Raw genomic sequence first — 12,177 nt, 5'->3', positions numbered from 1 at the left:
TTTCCTCGGACCTGGGTCTCAGCTCAAATGCCACCTCCTTAGAGAGGTGACCTTTACAGCTGTATCCCATTCCACATCCATCTTGCTTATTTGCTTTGTCTCTCTCACTCACTAAAATGTAAGCTCCTCAAGACCTTGTCTGTCTTGGTCATTGATATATTCCCAGCACCTGGCACAGAGCAGCAGTGAAGCGTTTGCTGAGTGAATGAACAAGCACATTATCTGACCTCTCTGTGCCTCACCTTCCTCATCTTTAACATGGGGCTAGTGTAATACCTTCTGTGTGAGGACAGGGAGAGCTCAGAGGTACATGTGCTCAGGTGCCGTGTAGCAAATGCTCAAATGGGGTATGAATGGAATGCTTTTGTCACAAAAAGGGCAGGAGTGACTAGCCTTTCAGCATAAGAGGTGACTTCCAACTGGGTTTTTACAATGAAAATGTTTGTCAAGAGAAGAGGAGAGACTTTTGTTGCTCAGATGTGGCCTCTCTCTCCACCCAACACAAGCAAACTCACCACCCTCCCCCTGTCTATGTGGGACATGACTCCCAGGGGTGTGGACCTTCCTGGCAATATGGGACAGAAATCCTAGAATGAGCTGAGACTCAGCATCAAGGGATTGAGAAAAACTCTAGAATGAGCTGAGCCCCAGCATCAAGGGATTGAGAAAACCTTCTCGACCAAAAGGGGAAAGAGTGAAATGAGATAAAGTGTCAATGGCTGAGATTCCAAACAGAGTCGAGAGGGTATCCTGGAGGTTATTCTTACGCATTAAGTAGATATCATCTTGTTACCCAAGATGTAATGGAGAGGCTGGAGGGAACTGGGTGTGTGAGCACATGCCTTCTGCACAGGAATTCAGCCCACGCCAGGACCCCTGGGGCTCATGCCCTCATTTCATATCACATCTTCTGATGAGTATAAGACCTCCACAGAGCACAGTTACCCACCCCCCACAGGGGCTCTAGCAGAGGTCCTGATGCCCAGACATGTTTGGGTAAAATCACTTTTAGAGGAAGAGAGGAAATACGGGCTTGTAGAGGACAGAGCCTGGATTGCCTGCTTCTTCTCCCCATCAGGAAAGGTAACAAGGCTGCTGCCCATCTGCTTCCCCAAGTGCTACCTCTTCCCTGAATTCCCCACACTTGGACATCTCCCATCTTTGAACCCCAGGTGCTCTGAGGACCAGTCCACCCCCCCTAGGTAGTTTCAGTTTGACTCCTTAGAGCACAAGCTCCTCTATTAATAATAGTTTATGTGCTTGGCACTATGCTAGGTACTCTGTATATGTCGAGGTAGGTCCTGTTACTATACCCATTTTACAGATAGGCAGATGGGTCACTGAGGCATAGTTGGAGTAAGTAATTTGCTCCACGGTAAGACAGCAAGTCAGTAGCAGAGTGCCAGCATTCCATCCTTATGGTCTGGCGCTCTTGCTCCTGATGACCCCTCTATACCTCCTAGATGCTGTCTCACTCATTTTTATGTTCCCCACATAATACCTCCCTGAGTCCAGGGCACACGGTAAATACCCATAGGCTGAACCTTTGCTCTCCTTCTGTTCGGGCCACTAGCGCTGTGGCTTCTATGAGGGAAGATAGTGCTAAAGAGCCACCAGGTGGCAGCAAAGAGCCAGGCCCAGACCTCCATGATGCACTAACACGATCACATTATTTAGTGCATTTTGCATGAGGCACTTTAGGGACATCGATCTACTCCCTCACGAAGGGGAGAGAAAACCTAGGACAGGTTGGAAAATATGCCCAAGGTAAGGCAGTTAGGACGGCACTGCGGAAACCTAAAGCCACGTCAATCCCCGGGAGAAATAAGGCAGACCAGTCCTCAGGTGGCTGAGACAGAGCCATGTGGGTGGCATCCCCTTCTCCTCCATCCTCAGGGAATACCCACCCTCTGAGGGAGGGCTGGCTCCGAACAGGTCAGCACCCGACAGGCACCTTGGCTGGGAGGGGGCTGAAGTTAGATTCACAGGATGGCAGAACTGGGGGGGCCTCAGATTCCATGGGTCCCCCAGGCCTCAGTCCAACGTCCCGACCTTCATAGCCAACAAAGATGCTGCGTGAGGTCAGCCTTGGCACCCGAACTCCTAGCCTGGCTTCAGCCCTGCCGCCTCCTACCTTTCCAGCCTTGGCCTCCCTGATCTGAGGACCCCCCACCCCACCCCCACAAGTCAAAAGGGCCACTGTGATGGAGGGTGTTGACTGTGGAATCCACAACCATTGGAAATGGGTGAAAACTAAAGAGCTCTGACCTTGTCCCCTTCTAACTGTCACAACCCTGATATGTCCACACCTAAAATCAAAGCCCCAGGCGGGACTAGGATTCGCTGTGTGGGCTGTCCTGGGGGAGTGGCAGAGTTGGCCGGTGTGTGCAGAGGCTGTCACAGACATGTTGAATGCAGGCAGGTCCGTGTACCCAGGGCGGCCAGCAGCAGAGCATGGGGCCAGGGTGGCGGCCGAGGCCCATCACATCTTGAGCTTCAGTGTCGGTGCCGATGTCCCTGCTGAGCCCAGTGGGGTATTGGCTTCAGAGCCACTTGGGAAGCGTCTCCAGGGCACTGCATCCAGCCTGTCTCCCAGTTGGCCCCACCTTCTCCTCCTTTCTCCCCCAGTCCCTCCCAAGGCTCATACAGCCAGACCAGGTCCTCTGGAAATACACATCTTGGATTTATTTGGGGTCAGGCATTGCAGGCTCAGGCACAGTTTGTTCCTGGGTAGGAAGAGTCATGGCCTCTCCCCTCTCAGCAATCCTGGCATTTCAGGGAGCTGCCCCTGCAGGTCCCCTCCCGTGTCCCCTTTCCTGCAAACATGTCTCTCCCCCCTCCCTGCCTCCCGAGTCTCTTATTCTTTCACCAGCCGATAGATATGGTGCTGGGCTCCGTGCTCGCTGGCCGACACCTCAAAGACATATGCAATGCACAGCAAGGTCTCCTGCGTGTCTCTGTTGGTGACCACCTGCAGAGAGGAGGAGAGGATGAGGGCCTGGGCCCCAGGGGAGGGCACCTCGTCTGCTCTGTCTGTCCACTCCCCCCGTGCCCTCGGCGCCCCCGGACCACACACCTGCAGGATGGTGAAGTTCTCCAGCACGCTGTTCATCATGTACTTCTCAGGCAGCTGCCTCAGCTTGTGGATGAAGTTGATCATGTACTCGCAGAGCGGGGACCGGTGGATGCGGTATGAGTAGTGGCCGTTCTCATAGCGGCCATATTCTGTCTGCAGGGCCAGGGACAGCAGGGGCTTAGAATCCCCTTGGACCACCTCCAGCCCAGGCCCAACTGCACGGGGAAATGCATGACCCAGACACTGTCGGTGGGAAGGAAATGGGGGAGGCCTGGAGGTACTTGAGAACAGAGACCCCTCCATTCCGGACGGGAGGAAACCAGGTACTGGGGGTGTTTAAAGAGACAGAGAGTAGAGGCGACAGGGGAGAGGGGATGAAGTGGGGACTCTCAGTCCCCGAGGGTCTGAGTCATAAGGAAAAGGGCATGGAACCGTCCTGTATCTTGACTATGGTCTCAATGATGCAAATCTACATATCACACACACACATAGTGTGAAAATCTGAATAAGACTGGCCCACTGTGCCAGTCTATAGTTACCCAGGATGTTACGGGGGGGGATGGGTGAAAGTTACGTGGGATTTCTCTGTATTCTTTCTTTACTACCACAAGTGACCCACAATTATCTCAAAATTAAAAAGCTTAGTTAAAAATAAATGATTCAGGGCAGGCCACGGTGGCTCAGCAGGCAAGGACGCTTGCCTGACATGCCAGAGGACCCGGGTTAGATTCCCGGTGCCTGCCCATGTAAAAAAATAAATAAATAAATAAACAGAAAAAAATAAATGACTCAGGCAGCTGTTATAAATCTGCTGCTATTGTCCAAATTCCACCCTAGAGAGTCCAAGTTAATTGGTGTGGAGTGGGGTTTAGGTGGGTTTCAAAAGCTCCCTGGCGATTCCACGGTGCCGCCAGGGTTGGTGACCCTGGGGCAGAAGGAGTATCTTCCCTGGTGCTAGTCCAGCATCTGACATGGAGTAGGCTAAGAGTTCATTAATTCAGACAAATTTTGAGGAAGAGGAGAGGACAGAGATGAGGCCCAGTTTCTTCTAGCCAGAAATAGTGAGAAGCCTGGCTTAACAAATCTGTGGGCATGCACCAGAACCCTAGACTCAGTCCAAAGGCGTTTCTCCTTGGAGGCCTTCTGGTCCCTTCCCCTTGTCATTCCCATTCAGGTAGAACCAGAACAGGGTGCCACATCAACAACTAGCAAGGATAACTGCTGCTTATTTAGAGCTAATGGGAGGATATTCTCCAGGCCCACCTCCAAACACCAACTAGAAACCGGGGAACTGGGATTCAAGGTCCATCTGAGCTTTTCTCTTAACCAGGGCCCCACATCAATTCATTTGAGAACATTCTGTCCTTGGCTGGAGGGCTTGCTCAGAGGTGGAAACCATGCTCAAATTCAAAACTGAGTTTTCTGTGGTTGTCTTTAGTGCAGGGTCTCCAGGGAACCCACAAATAGAAACCAGGGACATGTGTACTGTTTAGCAATCATGGAGCAAAAAGTGAGCTGGGTTTCAAAAGAGCAGGGGATGGAGACCCTGGAGCTCTGCTCTAGTCTTGCTTCTGGCACCAGCTGGCTGTGATGGTGGGGAAGGCCTTTCCACGCTCTGGGCTTCAACTGTGAAACAAGAGGGCTGGACTAGGTTGACTGACCCTACCTGAGCTACAGCTCTGCTCTGGAGAGGATGAGGAGGTGCCTGGAAGATGGCTCCCACGTGGGATGTTTAGCCATAGCACCGGGGAGCTGGGCAGATGGGGAAACTGAGACCCCGACTGAAGCAGACAGCATACAGGACAGAGGGAAGGCAATGAGGAGACAACCTATATCTAGAAGCAGGTGAAAGCCATAGCAAGGCTACCCTAGCTGCCCTGCCCTTACAGGAGCTCGAGCAAGGGAGACACTACAGCCCCATCCAACCCCCTCCACTGGGACAGCCTCCTACCTCCACTTTCTCCACCACCTGCTTGCCGAAAGAGCAGACCTTGGTGGAGCAGGTGATTATCATGTTCTCTGGACTCTCATACTGGCTGGAGACCCCGTAGAAGGAGCTGCCTTCGCCCTCGATGTTAGTGTTGAGGTCTGCCTGGAGGGAGGCACGGGAGAGCCAGGGGGAGAGTGAGACACATCAACAGACAACATAAAAAGAAGCAGGAGTCAAGTAGACCTCCCAGGTCACACATAGCCCAGGGTCTGGGCCAGGAAGAAATTAGGAGGGCTGGCAAAAATGTGGACAGCAAGTTCCTGGAGAACTTCCACCTTCCCTGTGCCCAGGTCTGGTGTAAGTTGGGCTGTGTTGCTCAAACAATGGAAAAAGAAGACAGTGGGATGGCATTTGCTCAGGGCCACTGCTGCCTGCTAGATGCCCTGAGCTCTGCCTTAAGGGCATCAAGTTTTGTAGTTTAAGACTGTTTCCATTAAACTGCAAACATTTGAATCTGTACGTTATTTCTATTACAGTGTGAATGAATTTATAAGAACCTTCCAGAGTCTATTTTGACTGTGTGGAAAGCATGAGAAACTTGAAATCATTGTGTGGCATGAAATAAGCCAGACACAAAAAGACAGATATTGTGGGATTCCACTTAACACGAAATACCTAGAAGAGGCAAAGTCAAAGAGAAAGAAAGTAGGTTAGAGATTACTAGGGACTTGGAGGATGCAGAGGGGGAGTTATTGCTTAAGGGGTCCAAAGTTTCTGTTTGGGGTTTTAAAAAAGATTTGATAACGGATGGCAGTGATGGTGGCATGATATTATAAAAGCAACGCCGCTGAACTGCACACTTAAAGATGGTTAAATGGCAAATTTTATGTTTTATATATGTTACTACTAATTTTTTTTAAAAGCCTTGATTCACCCACCAGATCTGACTTGTCCCTTCTCCAAGCGAAAAGTGGTGGCAATGAACGGTGACGGAAGCACAACATCGTGAATGTAATTTAATTAACACCAGTGAAGGGTGTGCTCGACGGTGGTTGAAATGGGAAATTTTGCGTGGTATATGTGTGACCAATATAAAAACTTGAGAAGAGGAGAAGGACGAGGAAGAGAGTATGATAAGAGAAATGAAGAAAGGGGAACAAGCAGAGGGAAAGTGGGAGGGGAGGCGGGGGCGCCGGGTGGTCCTGGACTCCTCTGTCTCTCACCCTCTGTGCAGAGGCTGCCAGACCCGGCCACACCCTATTCAGAAATGAATGTCTATTCATCCCACCTGATGGCTGCTGGGTCCAGATACCCTCCATCCTACACCTCAGCACGGACCTCCAGACCGCTCTCTCCCACACTACTCCTGCCTCCCTTCGGATCACTCTCTACCTGCTCTGAGGTCTCTTCAAAACCAAGTCTGACAGTACTGAAGAACTTTTTGGTAACTTCAGGTATGTGGGTAGGTAAAGTACTCAGGATGTGCTTTGTTAAAGAAAGGGGTTTAGCTTTGACTTGCAAATGTGGAGGGCAAACCCTGGGTGAACATGGGAAGGTGAGGAAGTTTGTTGAAGTGAGTTTGTGGTGGTCAATGCTGACTAGAAGTTAATAGCTTGTCTAAGGGAGTATGGTTTCATAAATGCCTAGTGTCGCAGTTAGATTCAGGTGTCAGCTTGGCCAGGTGAAGGCACCTAGTTCTGTTGCTGTGGACATGAGCCAATGGTACATGAACCTCATCTGTTGCTCATTACATCTGCAGTCGGCTAGGAAGCGTGCCTGCTGCAATGAATAATATTTAATTGGGTGGCGCTTAAATGAGAGAGCTCAATGTAGCACAGCCCAGACTACTTGCCACACCCCATCTCAGAACTCGCAGCTCAGCCCAGGCCTTTGGAGATGCAGAAAGAAATCACGCCGGGGAAAGTTGTTGGAACCCAGAGGCCTGGAAAGAAGGCCAGCAGAGACCATCCTGTGCCTTCCCATGTAACAAAGAACCTCAGTTGAAAGTTAGCTGCCTTTCCTCTGAAGAACTAATGAAATAAATCCACTTTTATTAAAAGCAGAAAAAAAAAAAAAAACCTAAGTCTGATGGCTTCCTGCTGGTGAACGCCCTCCACGGAGACCTTGGCTGCAAGGTAAGGATCTCATTCCCAGCCTAGCTCCACTGGCGCCCCCTGCTGGTCTATCTGAGGAACATGCCTCTGTGCCTTGCAGCTGGATGAAAGCAGAGCCAGAGGGCCTCATGCTGGGTGGGGAGTAGATTTTAAATTTATCTTCATTACTCTCCTCTTTGAAGAGGTGGACCCAGGCTCTCAGTGACGATCTTACACACGTTCTCTGTGAGGGGGTGAGGCAGGGACCATTGCCTCAAGGTTACCAATGAGGCTCTTTGACCGAGGTCACAGAGTGGGGAAGTGACAGGTACCGGGTCTCCAATACCAATCTCCATCCAGCAGAGCCACCGGAGAAGGTGCAAAGTGTCGGGTGACTCCGAGGCAGGAAAGGTCTTTGGGGTATCCGCAGGACTCTGTAAACTCCATGTCCAATCACCCTATCAGAACCAGGATTGCTAATCGAGCAACATACGACTCAGAAGGAATGCACAGACATTACCACAAAAGGTTTATTCTCAGGGCTCTTCCTGCCCACACAAGGAGTCCAAAATCACTGCCAAGCTGGACCCAGAGTGCAGCCCTGTAAATGCCGAGGGGCTCACCCAGATACAGACTCTGACACCAAGTTGTCTTCCTCAGCAGGATAAGGGAGTCCCCAGCACCCCAGGGAAGGACTTGGCACTATTCACAGAGTTTGGCCCCAGCAGTTATGTTACTGGCCATTAGGAGATACTCAGTTGTTATTTTTCTCTCCTTTGGGGATTTTTTTTCCAGAAAGAGAGAGCAAGAACCTTCTCTAAACTGGTAGAGGGAGGATAGCTCTGTTAGGGGGCAATAGAATATTAAGTAGCCAAAAAATGTTGAGAAGGACCTGTATTTATTATTGTGGAACCACTACAACATATTGTTAAGTGAAAAATGATTAAAGAACAGAATGAGGGTGTATTACTTTTATGATCATAAAAAAAGCTGTTTTCATATTAAAATAGAATGGCCTATGTTTAATGCCCTCTGGCTAGTTTTAATGAGGCCATTAAGAAGATAAAAAAAAATTACAGCTGCATCTCAAGACAATGCTCAACCTCTGAGACAAACAGCAGTATGCCCCCACCCCCACAGCAGCCTGGCCTCAGTCTCCCCACTCAGACCTTATTGTGAGCTTCTAGGAGGGAGGGAGAGAGGGTGGATGTGGAACAAAGGCAGGCGGGGGTTCTGGTGAGTCCTAGCAGAGAGGTGAGTCAGAGCTGTGGGGCGCTGGGAAGCAACCGTGGCTATGAGGGGCTTAAGGTCTTAAGGTTAAAAACCAGATGAACTGACAAAGCTGTTGACCAAAAGGGGGAAAAGAGAAACAAGACACAAGTCTTAGTGGCTGAGAGATTTCAGTGTCCAGAGGTTTCCTGGAGGTTATTCTTACACATTAGGTATCCCCTTTTTAGTTAAGGTGTAATGGAGAGACTAGAGGGAAGTACCTGAAAATGTAGAGCTGTGCTCCAGTAGCCATGTTTCTTGAAGATAAAACTGCATAATGATAGAGCTTTTAGAATGTGACTGTGTGATTGTGAAAACCCTGTGTTTGATGCTCCTTTTATCCAAGGTGTGGACAGATGAGTAAAAAAATAAGGATATGCAGTGGCAGAATGCACACCTTTCATGCTGGAGGCCTGGGTTTGATTCCCAGACCATGTACCCACCCCCCAAAAAAAGCAAAAAATAAGGATAAAAGATAAATAATAGGGGTAGATAAAGGGTAAAAATTGAGTAGATTGAAATACTAGTAGTCAATGAGAGGGAACGGTACAGGGTATGATATGTATGTATGAGTTCTTTTTTTCTTTTTATTTCTTTTTCTGGAGTGATGCAAATGTTCTAAAAATGATCATGGCAAAGAACACACAACGATGTGATGACATTGTGAGCCTCTGATTGCATAATATGGTTGGACTGTATGTATGGGGATATTTCGCAACAAAAATATTTTTTAAAAAATTAGGTGAGCTGGGACCAGAATCTGGGCTCTTACTACCAAATCACATCCTCTCGTGGGAAGCAAAGCTTGTCTGACTGTTCCCTCTAAAGGAGTTCAGGAGATGCTGCAGCGAGCAGCACAGGACTGAATCTGTACCACTCCCGAAAGGAGGCTGGTGGGGGTCCCACTGCCTGGGAAGGGCCAGCTCTTGAAGACGGGGTGGGGGTGTAAGAGGATAGAGCATGAGACACTGATGACCCCCCAGACTTTAGTCATGGACAGGCCTCCTCTACCACGTGGCTCACTGTGCACCCAATGGTTTCCTTTAAATCAACTGATGTTTAGTGCTTAACTCCAATTCTAGGCTGTATATTGCAAAATCTACGGCTATAAATATTTTAATATATACAAAAGTAATCACATGACTATTGAAGCAAAATGTTTACTTGTGCACCACCTATAAGAACGCCGTGCCCCAAGATTGGGAAAAGCTGCCGCCTGTGCGTCCCTGGCTCTTTCCAACCCAGGGACAGTAGCTGCTGCCCCTGCCCAGGTCTCTGGAGCTTTCTTGGTCACTCTGGGCTGTGAAGGGCTGTTCGGATGTCCTTGCCCCTTGCGAATAGCCAGCTCCCAGGAGAAAGAAGGAAGCTGCAGTCACCCTGTCCCCAGGGCTCGGGTCGGCCCCTACAGGGCACCTTCACACACACTGCTGTTCTGCCTCTCATCTCTGGGTGGTGCTGGGCAAGGACAGAGAGGCCCCTGGGTCCCAGGGAGGAAAAGGCAGGAAAAGAGGAAGGACCTACATCTCTTGTGAGTCCTCTGCCCCCAGCCCCGCCCCCGTCTCAACCCCACCCCCGGGGTCCCTGTCATCACCTCCCACTCACCTGGCGCATCCCATCATTCAGTCACCCAATTATCCAGCCCCAGCCTGACTCTGCTGGGGGCAGTAGGGGCCCAAAGAGGTTGAGACATTATCTCTGCTCTCAAGGAATTGATACCTTATGGGAGAGCAACTAGAACAAGAGAGCTGGTGGGACACAGGGGAAAGAGAACAGCCTCAGGAGATGCAAACTATGTACCCCAGTTTCTCATCTTGTTCCTGGGTGCCCTGATCCTTCTAATTCCAACCCCATCCCTTCTCTTGTGGCTACACCTCAAGCATGCCCTGTCCACCCTTGAGCCCCCAAGCACCCGTCCTAAATGAGCTTTGCTTCTCTTCTTTCTCAGCCTAAGAAAGGAAGCAAGCTGCGCCCCCTCCCCCATACAACCCTGAGGGACCCCCGCCCTCCTGGCTTCTCAGTGTCCCCTCCCTCTCCTCCCTCCACCCTATTCATAGCTGTGCGTGCGAGTGGGCAGCTCACAGGCTGTTCTTAGAACAGCTGTGGGGGATTGGGTGACTGACAGATGAGCCTAGACAGCCGCAGCCTGGGGCGGGGGCTGCAGGGGCTCAGGTTCATTGTCATGTGCTGGTATGTGCCCAGGAGAAATGTCAGGGCCTAGGACCCTGAAGGGAGCAGTGGGCAGGGATGGGAGCGAGGAAAACCTGGGGCGGGGGGGGGGGGGGGGCTCTCTTCCCTCTAGTCACAGCCCAGGCTCGGCTTAATAGCCATCAATGCCCAAGAGCCCTGGCCCAGCCAGCCACGGCCTACCCACTCCCCCAGGACAGAGATGGCCTCCACTGTACTTGCACAGCCTCTCCCTGTCCATTGCCCCAGACCCTACAATACTCATTGTCCGGCCTCAGCAATCTGAACTCCACCCCTGCAGCAAGATGCCATTTCCAGCTGGAAATAGTTTCTCCTGACAGTCCACAAGTCTATGAATTACTACCACCCTCCCTTAATAAGGACAATAACTCTGTGGGAGAGTTTGGACTGGGAACATCAGAGTCCTCCTCCTGCTCCAAGAGGGTCCCCAGCTGTATGGACTGAGAAAGCAGCCAGCCAAAGAAAGGGAGGGAGGCTTCGGGAGAGGCAGCACTGTTTCCCTGCCCAAGCAGTTTTCCTTCCTAATTGTAGAGGCCAAGTTCACGGCAAAGGGAAAGGAGTGACCCGCCCAGGGAACAGGCCGGAAGTGCTTTCAGGTGCATGGGGGAGCCAGAGCTGGGGCCGGAGGGGCCCCACACTCAACCCAAAGTCTCGTCATTGCCAAACATGACCACAGGCGCACCGCGGAGCCACTGCGGGACCTGTCCCAGATGACCACAAGAAAGCACATACTGCCACCAAGTGCGTCACACGACTTTTTTGGTTTCCCAGCACATATAAAAGTTATGTTTACACTATACTACAGTCTGTTAAGTATGCAATAGCATTATGTCTAAAAAACAAAGCACACACTTTAATTAAAATATGACATGAAACAAGCACATGCTGTAGGAAAAACGGCGCCAACAGACTTGCTTGTCAAGGCAGGGTTGTCACAAACCTTCAACTTGTAAGAAACGCTGTATCTGCGAAGCGCAGTAAAAAGAGGTATGTCTGTACTGTACTTATTTCCGCCTTTCACAGACCTGCATTTCCCTGGTGCCTCTGCCCACCCCAAGCACGAGGTCCAGATGACTGCTGAGGTGCCCTGGCTTCTGACATTCTCTCCTCTCTGATTTCATCTGTCCTTGCCCTGCCCAAGCCACTGGCATCCAAGGAGAGCGGCCAACTGTCACTGCCCTGCTCCCCTTGTCCCAGGTGGCGGCTAGTGCCCCTGGACCTGGAGACCCCTTCTGGATTCTCCCACCCAGGACAGGAGCCCCTGGAGGCAAGGGCCACACGGGTCCCTAAAGCACAGGCAGGGTGCCTGGATCACCAAGTCCGGACAGCTCAGAATGTGCTCAGCAGATTTCCTGGGCACCACCTGACCCCCACTGTCCACCCCACTGAAGAGTCAGCAGCGGAGGCAGTGGGCCCCGAGCAAGGTTAGAGGATATTCTAGCTCCTCCTCCTACTGACCAACCCTCTCCATTTTCTGAATGGCAGTTCGAGGACTAGGAAAAAAACAAGAAGCCCGACTGCCCAGCGCTACACCGACTCCACGTCTGCCATTTCTTCTGTTAGGTCTGATCTCTCCAAGTTGCCACTGTCTGCCGTGCGTCAGG

General features: G+C 50.9%; 1 protein-coding gene across 1 annotated transcript in view; it reads right to left on the bottom strand.

The window, feature by feature from the left end:
- Positions 1-350: 350 nt before the first annotated feature.
- TEAD4 (TEA domain transcription factor 4) overlaps positions 351-12,177 on the bottom strand; it is a 48,241-nt gene continuing 36,414 nt past the window's right edge. The window contains exons 9-11 of the mRNA XM_077169697.1: positions 5,028-5,168; positions 3,077-3,229; positions 351-2,971 (exon numbers count right to left, since the gene is read on the bottom strand). Of these exons, the coding sequence (XP_077025812.1) occupies positions 2,858-2,971; positions 3,077-3,229; positions 5,028-5,168 (408 nt within the window). The 3' untranslated portion in view covers positions 351-2,857. The remainder of the gene's footprint in view (positions 2,972-3,076; positions 3,230-5,027; positions 5,169-12,177) is intronic.

Source organism: Tamandua tetradactyla, chromosome 7 (assembly GCF_023851605.1).
Source record: "Tamandua tetradactyla isolate mTamTet1 chromosome 7, mTamTet1.pri, whole genome shotgun sequence".
Taxonomy (NCBI): Eukaryota; Metazoa; Chordata; class Mammalia; order Pilosa; family Myrmecophagidae; genus Tamandua; species Tamandua tetradactyla.
The sequence above is the reverse complement of the archived record's forward strand: the minus strand, read 5'-3'. Positions and strand labels throughout refer to the sequence as shown.